Raw genomic sequence first — 18,038 nt, 5'->3', positions numbered from 1 at the left:
TCCAACCCTTCCTGGAGGCTCAGTCAATGCAGAGGACAATACAGGACATCACTCTCGATGAGAAAAACAATTAAAATTGAGCAGGCGTGAGCTTGTTTGAGAAGCATCGGTTTGTGTCAGTGACTTAATTCTCTCGACGGTTGTTTTTATTGTTACAAGGTTTTAATCGCCCAAGAGCTTAGCACGAGGGCCATCAGCCCGAGGAGAGGAGCCTGGAGCCGCTAAGGCGAGAAGGAGCCGGCCCTTCCCACACGGGCCTCCCGCCACCAGCACCGTGTCTGTCACCGGCTGCGGGGCTGGCGGCGGCGGCGGGGCGCATCGCTCGCAGCCACCACCCTCTCACAAGCTCCTCCCGCAGCGGGGGGCTGTGGGGGCAGACAGCGAGTCCCTCTCCGCTGCCCGTCTCGCCTCGCCTCAGCTGGCCCCGTCCCGTCGCGTCGCGTCCCGTCCCGCCTCAGCGTCGCCGTTCTCGCCGCCTCCCCTCAGCCTCCCGCCCTCGGCTGCGCGCGCAGCGCGGCTCCCCTCTCCTCCCTCCTCCCTGCCGGCCTCTCACCCCCCTCTCACCCCCCCGCAGCTCTCGCGTTGGCTGTCGGGATCGCTGGCCGCTTTGGTTAATGTCCGCCATGTTTGCCATGGCGCAGGGAGCGGATCGAGCGAGCCCGGCGCGGATCTAGGGCTTCAGGGCGTGCGCTGTGAGCTACGGGCGGCCCCGCGGAGAGCTGTTCCGGGGCGGCGGGACCCTCCATGGTGGTGCGGGCCGGGTGCGGGAGCGGCTGGAAGGCGGCGGCGAGGCCGCACTGAAGGCCCCCCCCGCCCGCCCGGCCCCGGGGTGTTATTGTGAGGGGGAGACAATGAGCAAACTCTCCTTCCGAGCCCGGGCGCTAGACGCCGCCAAACCGCTGCCCATCTACCGCGGCAAGGACATGCCCGACCTCAACGACTGCGTCTCCATCAACCGGGCTGTGCCGCAGATGCCCACGGGGATGGAGAAAGAGGAGGAATCGGTAAGGGAGCCGCGCAGGGGGGGCACCATTGTTTATCAGACACCCCCCCCCCCCACGGGAAATAGGCCATTGGCATTCACCAAGCGCACTACGCACGCTCCCCACCGCAGCGCTGCACGGTTCTTACGGGGCCCTGCGCAAAGAGCGCAGCGTAAACTGCTGTCCGACGCCGTAAGCGGGCCCTGCTCCGCCATCTTCTTTGCGTCTCGACTCGCGAGTGTTTTGATTAGTGTGTGTGGGGGGGAGGCCTTTACGCTAGCGTAAGAAGGAGGAAAGCGCAAGCTGCATCTCTGAATGAGGGAGCTAGCGCTGCGGCCGCAGTTGGCGTAGCGTGCCTTTGGCTTTGCAGCCGCTGGTCTTCCTTGTGCGCGGGGAGCGGGGCGGACCGGACCGCGGGAGGGAGCGGGAGCGGCAGCGGCGGCGCTCGCAGCGGCCTGGCGGCGGCGGCCCCGCAACCAGGAAGCGGGGAAAGCGGGAACGGGACGCTCTGCCTCTCGTCTCCTGCTGAGGCAAGGCGGGCTGCAGGCTTCCCGAGGCGGAGCAGGGTGACTCTGGGGACGCTGTAGTGACAAGCGGCGTTTTGCCGTGTCTGCCCGAGCTGGAAGCGGGGATGACTCTTGCGGGCTGCGCTTTGCACTTACTACGGCTCGTCCACATGTGGGCTGGAGGGGGACAGCGAGCTGCTTTGCTCGTCGAGCTCGTTCCCTGCTGCGGGAGAAATTCGCGGCGGTTATAACGAGCGCGGGTTTTTCCTACTTCTTCCCAAAAGGAGATGGTTTTGTGCTGCATGCTGTACATCAAATGTCAGATGCATCGGCTGAACGTGTTGCATTCAGCGTTAGAAGCTTTCTGAATAAACCAGCAAGTGCTAAAAAATAGATATGTGGTGCTTGTTCTCCTTGTAGTGTTTTAAGAGGGAAGAAAGCTTTTGTCCGCTTCAGTAACGAGAAGTTCTGGGGGGTTTGGACAAGCACTTTGAAAATGCTTGTCCGCTGCCGTGGTAGTCGAATGCACCGGTTTGTCTTGCTGCTCTTTAAACATCGAGTCTTGCGGTCCTCAGAGTTGTGTAAGGCTTAGATGTAGGCTGTCGGCTGCGGTGTCTGCACTGGTATGCAGAGCCGATAGTAAATGCACCCTCCAGAATTTCTTCAATGAATCCGTGTCTCCGCCTCAGCCAAACCTCTGTGCCTGTGGATTGGCTTTTCGGAGGTTACAGCTGTCAAAGGAGGCTCCATGCCTTTCCCATTGTTTTTTTTCCTCCTTGCTTGACTATTGATATTAAAAAGAATCATCTGCCTTACTGTTGTGCGTTTGTTTGGTGGTGGTGGGTTTTGGCTCTTTCCCCGTTATTTTACACCGCATAAAATCAGTTTGCACTGTGATCAAAACCTCCAGTACTTCCCGAAGAGTAAATGTCTGCTAGAGGAACAGCAGCGTGGTATTAACAAAGCAGTCCTGGAGAGGAACTTGGTTTTCTCAGTCTTCAGAGTCCACGATGTAGCCCTGTATTTGCATTTAGTTGTTTATTAAAATATAGTGCTTTAAAAATAAAAGAAATCTGTTATTTTGATGAACTGTGTTTTAAATAAACTTGTTACTGAAAAATTGCTCTTAAGAGTTCAAGCAAGCTGCTTGTGGACTCTCTTTAAATGGTTGTGAAGATGAGATTTGTATTTCAGTGAAACTGCTTTAGCGTTGTACTAAAATGTTGCTTGTCTGTAAAGAGTGAAGGGGTTTTTTTCCTGCACTGAAATGTGGCTGTGTCTGATAAATTATGATACATATTGCTTCAATGACCACTCTGTAAGTACAGTGCTAGATTCATCAGCTAGACAAGATTGTGAACTGTACTGTTAATAGCTCCTTTAGACTGTTGCTGTGTAGTGACAGTTCCATTCATGGGGCAGCACTTTTCCCAGTGTTGCACAAATAATTCTGTAATGAATATTTTTGTGGTAGTGGCATGTAAAGCTCTTTGAAGAAAGACTTCTATGGATGACAGTATTTGAGAAATAAACAGTTTTAATTCAGAGTAAATAGTGCTTTGATTTCATGTGTTTTGAAAGGGACTTCTGGGGGTAGAGAGAGATCCACACATTCATTTCTGACATCTGTAGCAGGGCAGTTGGCCTAGATGATCTTCAGGGGGTTCCTTCCAGCCCCTAACAGCCTGTGATTCTGTGAGTGTCTCCAGGCTGGACTTCTTGCCAGGGGTGCAGCTTGTGAGATGTGTTTGAATCATCAGAGTGGTGGAGGAGTTATGTTTGCTGTACGCAGACACAAAGCTCATGTTCCTCTGGCCCCAGGACACTGCATTCCTTGCTGTGCCGCCCTGTGTGATGCCTGGGTGAGATCAGAAAGGTCTGTAGTATCATGGGGTCAGATATAATCTTCCAGAGCTGGCTTTCACTGGAAATAACTCTCTGTTTACAGGTGTGAAGCTTTTACAGATGTTGAGACTGACACATCTGTCTGACCTGTTCTTTACAACCTACAGCATGTGCTGCTACAGGCACATGATTCATTTTGTTTGTGATTAATATTTTGTGTGTACAAAAATGCAGAATTTGGCCCTTTAGAAAAAAAAAAATTAGTGCAATTGCTTGGAACATAGAGGGGCTTAAAGCTTGTGGGGGGACACAAGGCTCATCACTGCAGAATCGTGACACCAAATGTTTATCCCTCATTTCTACAATTACTGAAGTTACTTGGGCTGTGTAGTAAAATGTCAGTCGCTGTAGTCCCACACTGGCCAGCAATTCACATTGCTGCAAAGAGTGTCCTGCCCGGTTTGTCAGTATGAACATCTTCATTCCACTTTCCTTTTTCATCTTGATGAAGATTCTAGAATGATTTTTCGATTTCAGTAGCTTAGAGATTTATATCCACTCACAGCATTTTACAAATCAGCAGCTCATTCCTTTCACTTGGAGAGTCCAGCTGGGAAAGAATTACCCTTCTGGTCTGTTGCATGTTTATGTTTGCAAGTGATTACTATTTACCCTGAATTAAACCTGAGAAGAAAAACCATGTGAGTTTGTATTTTGTTTTTAAAGCCATGTGAGAGAGAGTTCACTGTGGAGCAAAAGCAGGTAGATGTCCTTTTATGAGCCTCAGAAACAGAGCAGGAGCATTTAGTATTGTATTTCTTTTTGGTTTTTTTCTGATGAGTAAGAGTTGTATTTCATAACAGTAATGAATTGTTTTGGCTGGAAGGAAGAAAAGTTGCAGAACAGATAAGCCCTGGTTTTGCTTCTTATCACCTGTGCTTTTTATTTGGATACATACTGCTGGAGCTTGCCGAGTTGCACATTGCAGAGGGGAAGACCACACTTAATAATGAGACTAATTCAGGCTGAAGGGTTTCAGAAGTAAATTTACTTGAGTTGTTGGGGCGGTAAAAGCATGGTGGTAACTGATGATACCTGATTGCCTGCTCAAAGGCCGTTCATCTCAGGACGTTCATCTCAAAATTCCTGTTTGAATGTACATTCCTTTAGTTTGGTTTGATAGCACACAACAAGACTAAGGTTAGAGAGGAAAAAAGTGCATGAACAGCAAGTTAAGGATGTGGTTTAATGTTAGGAAAATGCTGACAGAGTACAAATGAGAAGTGACTTTATTTTCAGTCCCCGAGTGATCACCTCTCGATGATCTTTTACTGATTGTTAAATAGAACGTTCACTTCTTAGTGTTTTGAGAGGATGGAAATAGCTAACCTGATATTTATTATTTTTTTTTTCACTTTCTGTTTCTACTCTCTCCCTCCCTTAGTTCATTCACTTTCCATTTTAACACTGGAATCTTGAAGTGTTCAATGTCTGGCTTTCAAGGCATCCTGGAGGTAGTGATGATGTTTCTCCACCAGTGTTTTAATTCTCCTGCGCAAAGTTAATGCTTCCTGCTTCAACAAGTTATAGCTTTTTAGTTTGGATGTTTTTGCTGATAGGGTGCAACATAATGATATTTTTGCTGATACAGTGAACTGGAAGAGTTCAGTCAGCTTGACCTGGAAATAGGTGCGTGCACACAGATCCCATTAATAAAAGCTTGCTTGCTTTTATTTTTTTTAAGTTGGTTATGACCCATTCCTGTGTGCAAGAAAATGTGAATGTCTTCTTAAGCCTAAATGTTCTTTTGGTGATTTCTGTTTATAAGGTCAAAAAATAGTCACTTCTTATTCTTGTCTTGGAGGGGCTTCATCCTGCCTGTGTGAGCATAAACACATTGATGACATTTGGGGACCTCTGCTTTTGAAAAGGCTTTGTGTGTTGAAATGGTTTCAACATACTTTGAGGATTATGTATTTTTTTTGTAGCTTGCTATAACTGATAGTGTCTTTTTTTCTGTAAGCAGATGAATGGAGTGGTTCACATGACAGCTAATTGTCATCATGAAGACAAGTAGTTTTGTTTGATACCAATCCTACATGCTGCAGTTGAGTGCCTCTGTGCCACCAGCTTGCTTTCTGCAGTGAAAGCAGAGTTTGCAGTTTAGTGCTCAAGTCTTCCTACTCCACTCCAGCTGTGGTTTAATTTCTTTATTGGAAAGCATAAGTATTCTAAGCTGACTTTGTATATGGAGATGGTACAGGTAGTTTCTCGTGTTCTTTATTCCTAACTTAGCAATAATTATTTCTGCTGAGTTATAATTGTTAAGTGCTGAATTTTGACAATGATGGTATTTTCTTTTAAAGAGAGGTGAAGTTCTGTTGTTATTTACACTGTAAACATGCATGACTTCTAGGAAGGTGCTTAAATTAATGCAGTCAAGTGTTAAAGGCTCACATAGAAACAGTGAGGTTGGAACTGACCTTGGAGGCCAATCCCCCTGCTCAAGAAGGACCACTTGTCCAGAACCATGTCCAGATGGCTTTTGAATATCTCCAAGGTGGGAAGCATCAAATGTGTGAAGACTTACCTAAGCTGTTGGTCAGAGGTACCTACCTGGTACTGATGCACTCAACCTTGGTTTTAAAGCTTAAATGCACATAAATGACTCCCCAGATGGACAGAACCTATTCCACCCTGAGATTCATATGTCAGATGTACATTCATAACCTGTGGTTGAACTCTTAAAGTTGCTTACAAATGAGGGGCTTTGTAAAGCAAGAAGCCAGGACTCCAGTGTGTAAAGTAGGAGGTCAGCAGAGGATAACTTCAGTTCAAATCATGCTAATACTCTCTAAAACAAAAATCTCAAAAAGACTTTATGAAAGTCTTAAAAAGAGACTCAGCAGATTGCAGTTGCACACAAAACTAAGTGACAGCAAACTTTCTTTGGGAAGAAGGTGGGTGGTTGTCTGGTTAGAGTCAACTTGCTTATGTGTTAGGAGATGTAATTACCAGTAGAAGTTGATTTCCCAGCTTGAGTTCAGCACCTGTGTTAATTTACTTACTTGGGGTATGTTTGGAGCCTGTTGGCATTACTGAGGTAGGGTTGGTAGTAGGTGACTTAATGCTGTGTTGTAATCTTTATTCATGGGTTATAAACTTCAGCTCTATTTACAAGACCTCTTCCCCTGCCTTCAGGTCCTGCATTTTTCTCCCTCCCTGTGAGACCCATTGCATCACGCAGTGATGTTCCTCACAAGTACACCTTTCAGCTCTGTTTCTCAGCCATTATTTCAGCTGTGATCTTCTATCCTTCTGTGCTTTCACTTGCAAACTATTTTGGTGACTAAGAAATTCCTTTTAGTCCACTGCTGGTACTTATGGCCCATAAGGATACATCAGAGTTAACGCTAAGGAGGTTAAATTGCGTTACCTCGGTACTGCAGTGAGGATGGAAACAAATTATGGATGAATGCGGACCCCATCTAAACGCTGGGGTAGGTAAGGATAGTTAATTGGTGAGCTGTTAAACCAGCTAGCTTTTGGTTTAATTTGCTTGCATTTGGTTGTTTAATTTGGCTGCATTTATGTGGCTGAAGTTAAACAATACAAAGATTTGCTCTTAAGTCTTAGAGTGAGTTTTAGGACTTACCACATTAATACTTCTCAGCTCACCTGGAGCAACGGCCTGTGAGTACAGGTTTAGTCTGGGATACATGTCGAGTGTGCTCTTCAGATAAAGCTGAGGCAGAGCAACTGTGGCCTGTAGCTAGTAGGGATGATCTGATTTTTTGAGTACTGAGGACCATCTGACTCAGCGGTGAGAGGTGAAAGCCCACCATGGAGAAGTTCAGCAAGAAGTGGGGATAGAAGCTTGAGCATGGAGAAGGGTGAGACCGCTTTTGGTGTCATCTTGAGGTCAGATGGGTTCAGCCGTATCTTAAGTCCACACTCTTAGTATAGATAAAGTTGTGGTTTTGCTGCAGGCTAGAGTCTGTGCATGGGGTCAGTTAACGCCAGTCCCTGAGAGTAAACTGCCCTAACTTGCTTGGGTGCTTGAGCACAGCCGAGAACAATGGTATCTGCATGGGCCTTAATTGGGAGTCACACCTCAATTCATTATGCAGGAACTTTCCCTTATAGGCAGGTTCCCTGAGGATGAGGTATAATTTCATGATGAAAGCTTAGGAGAACCTTTTGCAATCTGCATCTCTGTGCTGTGTCACTTAGCCCTGGAACATCTCAAATGCAGGCAACATTTTTTTTCCTTCAATTTAAGAAAACCTTGGAAAGAAGTACCTCAGACAGCTTCAGTTGTGCCTTGAATTACATGATTCCAGATTTCATATTGTCCCTGCTTGGCAAGGCTGAACAGCAGTCAGCTTCATACAGGCTCTGTGTTGACTGAGATCAGTTGGGATGTCATGTTTGAATAAGTGAGATCATCAGACCTTAAATCTACTTACATTAATCTTGGTATTAATTATTTTTCATGAGAAGGATGCTCTTCATTGGTGCTGGACATTCAAAAGGTTACTTAGAATAGAATACATAGAATAAACCAGGTTGGAAGAGACCTTCAAGATCATCGCGTCCAACCCATCAACCAATCCAACACCACCCAAACAACTAACCCATGGCACCAAGACTACTTGTCATTTGTTTTGCCAACAAAGCTAACAAATTATGCCTTGTTGATACTAATTTTAAAAGTTAGATGCCTTGACATGTTATTCTATCTGTTTAGCTTTTAAAAGATAAACACCACATTTAATATTGATATAAATGATAGTTAAACCTTAGGTGTCCCCAAGCCCATTGGTGGAGAACAGAAATTCCTGTAACTAGCAGAGAACTGCTGAACCAGAACTCAATTGTAGTGTACAGAAAGGAGTGAAAAGTAGAGAAAATAACATTCTGGCATTACTTTCAGTTTGTCCTAATTGTGCATTTAATATTGACTTGTTCAAAGAAATTAAGCATCTTCTAATATGCTGTTCTACAGTTTCAACTGTAATCCATTTTGCAAATTCCTACTTGTTAATATCCAATGATCCCTGCACACTGTGGCTGAAGGTGTTGGCTTAAAATACAGACCTTGTTCATCACAGAAGTGCTCTAAATGTAACAGAGCAAAACTTTACAGAAATAAACCACTGAATGCTTATTTCTCCTAATTTTCTTTGGTGCAGTTCTAATTGTGATTTAATGCTTTTACTCCACACAAAAGCCTAACTCTTTAAGGGGAAAGGAGAGATCACCACACCTGAGTGTTACTTTGTTTTGGGTGTGGGTTATTATTTTTAACCCCTTATTTCACCAGGAATAAGCCAAAAAGGAAATGCTTAGAGTAAGAATTGTGGACTTTATTTTGACAAATATGCCTTTGGTCTGTTGCAGTTTGCAGTGCATGCTTCAGGGTGGAAAGAGGAGGTGAGCTGACACCGGAGTGTGTCCTCTAAGTTACATGGTGAAGAAAAGCACCATCCCCCACCAGTAAATATGTGAAGACAGAACTGGGTTGCTTTTGTCCAGTAGATTTGCTTCTCTGGTCCTTGAAGTTTGGTGTGCTCAACACCTCACCAATATCTACTTCAGCAGAGTTTTCCTCTGTAAAGGATTTTCTCATGTTTATTTCATCCTCAACTGGGAGAAGTTAGAGCTTAATACAGCTGCTTTCTGAGACTGTTCTCCAGTTGCTTAGATGTCATTTTTCCATCAGTTTGCCTTATCAGCAAACTACCCTCTCATGTCCCCCGAGACACATAAAGTAGTTCATGTAGGTGTCAGTTCTTAGCCAGCATATTTACAGCTGCTTTTTCCTCTGCCTTTTGTGTGGTTTTTTTTTCCTCCTCTGTTGTTTAGTTGTTTACATTTTAGTTTCTAATTTGGTTTTCTTGGCTTTTTGCCATTTCCATGGCTGCAACTCACACTTTTTGTCATTTGACAAAAATGGTGAGGACACTTGTTTTAAAAACTGCAAAATACAAATTCTCAGATATTCCCTGTGCACCTCTGTGAAGTAAGAATCCACAGTAAGAACTTACAAGTCAGAAGATTTTAATGCATAGTGCTGTAAGAGAGACATGTGCTGTCAGTAGCTTGTTCTCGAGTGTTGAAGTTACACCTGAGGCTTTCCAGGAAACTGCATTGCTGATGAAGATGAAATTAACTGGCTCATTTGGTCCCAGACTCCTGGTCACTTAACTTTTCTGTGTGGCATTGCCTTGGCACTAACATTTTTAGTGTACATCTTTCATTGAAGCAGATATACACATCCACACTTCTTGATCCTTCATTGATGTGGCCATCCTTTAGGCTTCTGAGGGGCCCCAACAAAATAAGGGCTTATATATAGCTTGTGTGATAAGAGTGGGAACTGCTGTTCTGAAAGTCCAGCTCTTTAAGGTGACAGTTTTTCTGCTAACATACAGAGCAGGCAGCCTCAGATGTCTTAGCCGCATGAGGATCTTCAAGTGAGGTTGCTGTGCTGGGACCAGAAGCAGTGGGTGTCCTTAGGAAGTTGTTGGGTAACACAAATCTCTGATTGTGGGATGAAGAGAGGCAGCAGCCACACTGTGCTGCCTTTGCCAGGTCTTTGTGGCTTCTCAGCAGGGAGACAAATCCCATGGGGAGCTGTGACCAGCTTCTCTTCAAGGATATTCACAGTCTTTTCCCTCCTGGTGACTCTTCTTCCCCTCTTCTGTGAGGAGCATGGTTTTGTGACTTCTGGCCTCAAGAAGGTTTTGATGTGTGCAGACAGGAGTCAAACAATGTCCAAATTCTGTGTGTAATACTGTATTTAATTAAGGGGCAATTGCTGATTCTCAACCTCATGAAATCCATTGTCAGGTTAATTACGTGAAAAATAAGAGACAATATTTATGTATGTAGACTTGTGAATACCTTTCCATCCCACTTTGTCCAACTTGGGACACACAGGTTATGCTGACTGAGACAGACTGCAAAGAAAATAAAGAAGGGATACCTCAGATGCACTTGGTTAATTTTTTTGTGTGTGTTTAAGATGAAGCATGCAAATGTATCACAAAGAGCCAGACCATGACTGATTTCTGTGTCTTTGGAGAGATCGTAGAGTGTTTCTAACAATTCTCTCCAAGGCATCTGGGGGAGAAGAGGTCCTAGTATTAAGGAAATACATTTCTCTTTAAAGTACATTATTCAGCTGTTCCAGAAGTAATTTGCAGCAATTCAGTTTAATTTGTTGTTCTAACGGTAGTTGTACTTTTCATAATTAATTTATATTCATGTGTGGGTAAACAGAAAACTTTTATAATTGTAACTTTAAAATGCTCTAGTTGGTTGGGGGGTTTTTGACATGTCACAAGCTGACAGTTTTGTGTCAATGGCATGTTCCTAAACAGCAAACAAGCATTATGTATAGGGATGAGAGATTGCTTGTGTTCCCATGCATCATTGCTGTTGTGCTTGGGATGTCTCACGGTTGTTTTATGTCCATGATTGCATAGGTTGACTGAAATCACATCACTTTTTCTGCATTAAACTTATTTAGGGATTTTATTTTTTCATATATATAATGTTTGGGGGGGGGGGGGTGGGGGTGCTGCAAAGTTAACTAAAGGAACAAAAATGATGGTGATATTCTCTGGCTGTCTCACTTCCTCTGTACCTCCATCAGTGTCTCATGGGCTCATTTTCACTCTTTCCTAGCTTTCCTCTAGTTGCTTTATAGTACTTAAATTGGCTTTAGTCAGACTGCCCGAGGGGAAAGGAAGAAATTTATTGGCGTTATTTTGGCCCAAACTGGATTTTCCTTCATTTAGATCCACAGCTCCTATGTAGCCCTATCTATCTAGGCATGAAATGTCATTGAAGAGTGTTGGGCTCAGTTAGGTGTTGCCTGGTCCTTCTGTTGTGTTGTTTCAGTCCACATCAGCATTCTCAAGATAACATTGAGGTGATTTGTCTGTAATTGGACGATTTGTATGTAAAGTAGTCAGAGAATGGCTTGGCTTTGGTGTGTAGGTAGCACTAGCAGTGTTTGCAGAGCTGGAGAAGGAAAGGCAGGAAAGGAAAGCGTTGGGTTGTTTTGTGTTGTCGTATTAGTTAATTCACTTCTGAAATAAGAGTGACTTTAGAGGAGCTAAATTATGAAATCTTAACCATTCCAAGGACTCTGGTGATTTTTAAAATGCTTTCTTTTAAAACGATTTCTTTTTAGTGGTGTAGTTTGATTCACTTTGCCATCACCACCCTCATGGAGTCCTCTGTAACATCAGCCTACCATTAGTGTAGTATTTTTTTGCCTGTAGTAAGAATTCAGCAGCACAGAAGGCAAGTGTGTGGCTCGTGGCTCTTGTGATTATTTAAAGAACAGGATGGGGGTATAGTGTTGGGAAAACCTGATTGTAAAAAACCCCAACAAAGTGAAACTGTGGGTCTGTGAGCCCATTCTGCTCCCGCTGCTTGTGGGTCGTCTTCAGCTTCCTTCCAGCCGGTGTCAGAAACCCCTTGGGGAAGCTGGGAGGAGTTGCAGTCCCCGACAGCCGCTTTGCTTCGGGGGTGATGGTTTGCATCCAGCATGGGAATTTTTATTTGTCCTGCTCCCCGTGTCACTTCATAACTAACACAGCCTTTCAAGGGGGACACTGTGAGCAAGATGAGACTGATCTGATTACTGAATAGATCAATTCTAGTAGGAAAAAACCAAAAACATGATCAACTTTGCTAATTCATGAAAATAGTTGCTTGCAAAATAAACTGGAAATGAGGCAGTGAGTTTCTCCTAAGATAATCCTTGCTGTCTCAAGGGCGAAAATTCCTGCCCTATGTATGACTCCTTATTTCGGTTAACTGCTTATTATCCCAGGGCAGAGGGAGAGGAAAGGAAACCAGGGCTGTAATAATCTTCCCTTCTGGTTTGCTATTTTCCCTCTTAAGCCTTTCATCTGCCTAGATCTGCATTCAGTCCTGATAATGCTAAGACAAGAGTTGATCATACTTCAGGTAATTGGTCATTATTTTGTTTATGCAAAAAAAACCCCAAAACACCACCACACTTCCACTGAGCTGCTAAGCGCTCAAGCAGAGATTCATCCCATTGATGTTCTGCAGACAAAAATGAATCCCTCTTGATGGAAAACCTCAAGCTCCTTCTGCTCTGAGGAGGACCGGTATTCATAGTCTGTGGTTTTTGTGGCAGTTAAGGATTGAAAGGGTTAACCGCAGAAGAAAACAAAAGCTGGTGCTTGAGTTTACCCTTTTGTCTTGGAAATGTTTGAGGGAGTAGATAGGGCTATGGCTTCAGAGGGGGGAGAGGCTTTAGATCAAAGTGGCTTTTGAGCTTTATGGTGCTTTGCCTTGTCAGCAGGTGTTGCTGGCTGTGGTTGAGACTTTGCAAAATGAGTCTGAACATTTCAGATGAAAATTCTCTACTTCTTGTTTCTGAATATCCATGTTAACTATAAAAACACTCTATTAATTTCTGTTTCCCCATTTGAAGATAACATTCAGCAAACAAGATCTCTGGGCTTTAGCTAGTTTGCTGTGTGTGCTTTGTTTTAATTCCCTGCCTGTTTGCAGGTCAGTTGGAAGGCTGACTCTAGGTTGGCTTAGAAATACCTCATTTTGAGTAAGGAAAACTGTTTATAAATCCACTTTTCTCTTCCATGGTACTTATGGTGGAGTACTGGGAAGTTAAAGCCATGGATCTTAAGAGAGTTGACGTTAAAAGCTGAGCTGTTGTATGTTATGTTGTTTCTGTTAACTCTGAAGAGAGAGCACTGTGGAGGATGGCAACAGGGAGCTTAAAGGGTAAGGAAAAAGGCAAATTGGTCTGTAGGATCTAAGTGCTCTGGTCTGCAGCAGTGGAATAAAAAGGAACGTATTGGTAAATCTGGTTCTAATGGGTAGCATTAGTGTTTGGTGTCAATCACTGTTAAAGCTTAACAAAAATCATCTTTAGAAGAATATTAGCTGTTGACTTACAACTATTGTTGAACCTTTTTTCTTCAAGAAGCGCCCAGATAGAAAGTTTAGAAGGAATACAAAACCTGTGGTGTTTCAGGGATGAAAGTACAAAGCCGAGAGGCTACCTTGCTCTGATTTGGGCTTTGTGTCTGGTCCTGAATGTGCACAACTAAAGCTAACTATTTTTAGGTACCAGTATTGTAGGATTTTTTTTTTTTTTAATTATTTTTTTTCCCCTTCTGAGGAAGAATTAAAGCAAGGATAAAACCAAGTACAAATCCAGGCTGGGCAGAGAGTGGTCTTGAGGAGAAGGCGTGTTGGTGGGTACAAAGCTAGACAAAAGCCAGCACTGTGCATGCCCAGCCCCAGTGTGCCCTAGACTGATTCCCATCAACATGGGCATCGGGGTGAAGGAGGGGATCCTAATGTGCTTTGCTGAGACCCCCCCACCTGTGGTGCTGAGGCCAGCTCTGCAGTCCTCAGCACAGCAGAGGCATGGACCTGTTGGAGTAGGACCAGAGGAGGCCACAGCAATGCTGGGAGAGCTGCAAGCCCTCTGCTGTGAGGCCAGGCTGAAAGAGTTGGGGTTGCTCAGCCTGGAGAAGAGAAGGCTTTGGGGATACCACAGAGCAGCCTTCCAGTATTGGAAGGGGATTACAGGAGAGCTAGAGAAGGGATTTTTTTACAAAGGCATGGAGGGACAAGATGAGGGCTAATGGCTTCAAAGTGGAAGAAGCTGAATTTAGATGAGACATTAGCAAGAAAATTTTCCCCATGAGAGTGGTGAGGCATTGGCCCAGGTTGCCCAGAGAATTTGTGCAGGTTCCAAGCCTGAGGGGGTGTTCAGAGGCAGGTTGGATGGGGTCTTGAACAACCTAGTCTAGTAGGAGGTGTCCCTGCCCATGGCAGGGTGGTTGGAACTTGAACGATCTTTAAGGTCTCTTCCAGTGCAAGCCATTCTGTGATTTTTATGATTGCAGTGTTTAAATGTAAGTTAGAGGGGTGATTGCACTCCTAATTGGAATGGGCTCTCATTGGAATGGGCTGCCCGGGGAGGTGGTAGAATCACCATCATTGGAGGTGCTCAGGAGGAGACTTGATGGGGTGCTTGGTGCCATGGTTTAGTTGTTTAGGTGGGTTGGATTGGATGATAGGTTGGACGCGATGATCTTGAAGGTCTCTTCCAACCTGGTTTATTCTGTTCTATTCTAATTCTGGACTGAAGCTGATACTTTGTCAGCCATGCTGTGAGTGGTGTCACATCATTTGTCTTGGAGCTTGGAAGGTGGTGGTGTGAGCCTAGTGGGAGCAGCGTACTCTTCCCTGCTGCTCCACATGGAATGAGTGGATTTGTGCTGGCAGGGCAGGCTGCCTACAGCAGGGAAAACCTGCTGGATTATGTAAAGCCAGGGGCATGAGCAGTTTGCTTAAACGCTTGTCAGAGTGGTGGTTGTACAGTGGAGGCACCTTCATGGCTGAAGTGCATCTGGAGTGATGAATCTTTCACTTGGAGGACAGTTCTGTTTAAATGCATAAATACACTAAAGCAGCAGCATTACATACACTAAACATTGAGATGTTTCTAACTCTCTGATGCTGTTAGCTGAAGAAACAGTCCAGTCTAAGTTGTGTTTGTTTGACTTTTTTAGTGCAAAAGGCTTGGATGTGCCTTTTAGGGAATTAGTGGGTAATGTCCCTTTGACAGGTACTCCTTTTTGTTCCCGTGGCAGCACATTCTGTTTGCCATCAGCACTGGTTCCTCTGCTTGGTCAGTTATTTTGTATGAGATCTTTTTATCTTCCCTACTTCAGAACCAAATGCAAGTTAAAATATATGGTGGATTTGTCTCAAACTCATACAAAAGGTGGAAAATGGAGACAAAGCTGTTTGGCTGTACAACTTGCTAAAGCTGTCTTTAAAAACGCCTTTTGAGGTTTAACAACACTTAGACCAACTTTCATGTAAAAATGTTCAATTTGTTTAAACAGAACTGTTCCAGGAGTTAAAATTTGTGCTTTTCTTAACTTCATCTTCAAAAGAAATATTTATTCTCCCCTCCCCCTCCAATTAAAACCATTACTTATCTCTCTCTTTTGAAGCTCTTAATATTTGTGATGAGTGATGGTAATAGTGTTAAGACTTTTCTGCTTGAAAGCTGTGTGATGCTGGAAGGCTTTTTATAGTCAAGTGAGTACTCACACCTATTGTCAGCTCTTTCTTGGGAACTCTGCATGTTCACCAGCAGAGTTGTAAAACCTGAGAATGGGAATTACTCATCTGTGCTGTTTAAAGAGCCATGTAGCCAAGAGATGCTTTGAAATTTGGTTGCTCTGTGCTCTCCTTCACTACTTTTTGGCAGCGTGGGTTTGGATCACAGGATGTTAGGGGTCGGAGGGGACCTCTGGAGATCTTGGAGTCCAACACCCCTGCCAGAGCAGGACAAGTTAAACTTTACCCCTTCCTTACTGAGGTCTCTGTGGACTAGAGTAGCTTCCCTACAAGTTATTTAATCCTGTTTTAGAGGAGTATGTGGATATGTTTTATTTTGAGGGTGTGGTGAGGAACTAGAAGTTGTTCAGCTTCAGTTGGTTAGCTGGTAAAGGAACGCATCCTCAGCACATTTGTCAGTGATGCTGCATTAGGAGCGGTTGGCTTGCCAGCAGTGGAGCGTCTCTCTTTGTGGATGCTGAGGAACTTGAGGGCTGGCCCATCCAAAACGTTGTGAAGTTGAGTTAGAAGCACTTAGCTTCTGTACCTGGGGCAGGATAATGATGCCTTGTGATGAAAGTGCCTGGCTGATGAGCAGTGCTGATGGGCCAGTAGCATGCACACCGCGTGACTGAGGCGTGCTGTAGACTTGGCTATGTTAGGAGAAATGTGGCTGTGGAATGGGAAGTCGTGATGCTCCTCCACTTGGCACTGGTGAGGCTACTCTTGGAATCATAGAATAATCAAGGTTGGAAAACACCTCCAAGATCATTGTATCAACTGTTAGCTCAGTATTGCCAGGTCCACCACTAAAACATGTCGCTACGTGCCACATACATGTTCGTTTTGGGGTGGGGTTTTTTTTGAGCACTTCTGGAGATGGTGGCTCCATCGCCTCTCTGGGCAGCCTCTTTCAATGTTTAACCACTCTTTCAGTGAAGAAATTGTTCCTTGTATCCCACTTAAACCTCCCCAGCACAACTTGAGGCCATTTCCTCTTGTGCTATTGCTTGTTACTTGGGAGAAGAGACCAACTCCCAGCTGGCTCCAGCCTATTTTCAGGGAGTCATAGAAAGTGAGATGTTCTCCCCTCAAGCTCTCTTTCTTCAGGCTGAATGCCACCACTTCCCTCAGTTGTTCCTCACAAGGCTTATGCTCTAGACCCTTCACAAACTTCATTGCTGTCCTTTGCTCATTCTTTCCCCAGATTCTGAAAACATGTTGAGAAACCCTATGCTAATATATCAGTGGGCTGCCATAGTGGCTAAAAGCTTAGGTACTAGCTACTCCAAGAAGTGAAGTGCTCTCCATAGAATCATAGAATACTTTGGGTGGGAAGGGACCTTAAAGATCATCTAGTTCCCCCTGCTGTGGCCAGGGACACCTTCTACTAGAGCAGGTCGCTCAAGGCCTTGTCCAGCCTGGCCTTGAACACCTCCAGGGAAGGGGGGCATCTGTATTTATTTTGCCAAAGAGGGTAAGTATAGCACTGGAAGAGGCTGCTCAGAGTAGCTTAGAAATCAGAGATTTTCAGGACTTCAAAAACTCATGGCCAACCTGTTTAGTGGTGGAGCTTGTGGTTTCCTATGATCCCCAACCTCCCCAAATCCTTCCTAAGAGCATTTTTGTGGTGTTTAATTGTTAGGGGACATCTGAAGGGACAGCAGCTGAAAGCCGCAGAGTAATGAAATGCATTCTGGTTTAGTTGAGCTACCTACTCAGTGCTGCAGAGCTCTCCAAGACACATTTTAACAGTGGAGTGACAGATTTACTCAGTGTGTAGTAACTTGAGCAGATCGCAGCAGATATTGCATGCTTGTCTTAATTCTAATAATGTTCACTTGGGAGCCTGATAGTTTGATTTAATGTCGCTTCATCTGCTCCAGGAGATTCCCAAAGCTGCTCTTCCAGTCACTCATGTGTTACATTCTAATTTTGCAGAAACTGCATTATTTGTGTTTCTGCAAGATCTTAATATTTAAGAGAGTATAATTTATTCAGTGTGATTTACATACTCTGAAAGAGTTGTTTTCTTTCACTACTCTGTTTTTAAGTGAAATTCCGTAGAATTCAAGAGGGAGAAATCCTGGTCGTGAGAGAATTTAACCAAGAGTGTAGTACGGATCTTTGTGTGCCAGGCTGCCATGTCATGCCTGGCCTCTTGTGAGCCAGGATAGTCACTGTTGTCAGACGTGGGGAGGGGGACCCCAGAAAGCCCAAGGAGGAGCTGAAGTAACAAAGCTTGCTTGTGGTTTTTTTTGTTGTTCAAAACAAGTACTCCTTCCAGCAGTCAGGTGGGGATGGTTAGAGGATTGTGTAGGTGGTGTAGATCTATGACAGAGCTGAGCTTCAGCTTCAAGTTGATGTTGTGCTCTTTCATCCTCCCTCCCCTCAAATTTTGGAATCTGGAGGCAATTTTGGACGCTGGGGATGGGGAGAACCATGAAAGGGGAAGGATACTTCCAGGTTCCTGGTTCTGCTAAGGACTAGAATTAATCTGCTAGGACACTGCAGTCCGCTACCCAGCTGGAGATCTCATAGC

The 18,038-nt window shown here is 44.6% G+C and overlaps 1 protein-coding gene across 2 annotated transcripts in view; it reads left to right on the top strand.

Moving 5' to 3' along the window:
• Positions 1 to 634: 634 nt before the first annotated feature.
• Positions 635 to 18,038, top strand: part of EPC2 (enhancer of polycomb homolog 2) — a 51,124-nt gene continuing 33,720 nt past the window's right edge. Inside the window, exon 1 of one of the 2 annotated variants that reach the window (XM_054177658.1) lies at positions 635 to 1,004. In XM_054177658.1, coding sequence (XP_054033633.1) covers positions 852 to 1,004 — 153 coding nt within the window. In that variant the 5' untranslated portion in view covers positions 635 to 851. The remainder of the gene's footprint in view (positions 1,005 to 18,038) is intronic. The other variant, XM_054177663.1, reaches the window with a different exon arrangement.

This window comes from Dryobates pubescens, chromosome 2 (assembly GCF_014839835.1).
Source record: "Dryobates pubescens isolate bDryPub1 chromosome 2, bDryPub1.pri, whole genome shotgun sequence".
NCBI classification, from domain to species: domain Eukaryota; kingdom Metazoa; phylum Chordata; class Aves; order Piciformes; family Picidae; genus Dryobates; species Dryobates pubescens.
The sequence above is the reverse complement of the archived record's forward strand: the minus strand, read 5'-3'. Positions and strand labels throughout refer to the sequence as shown.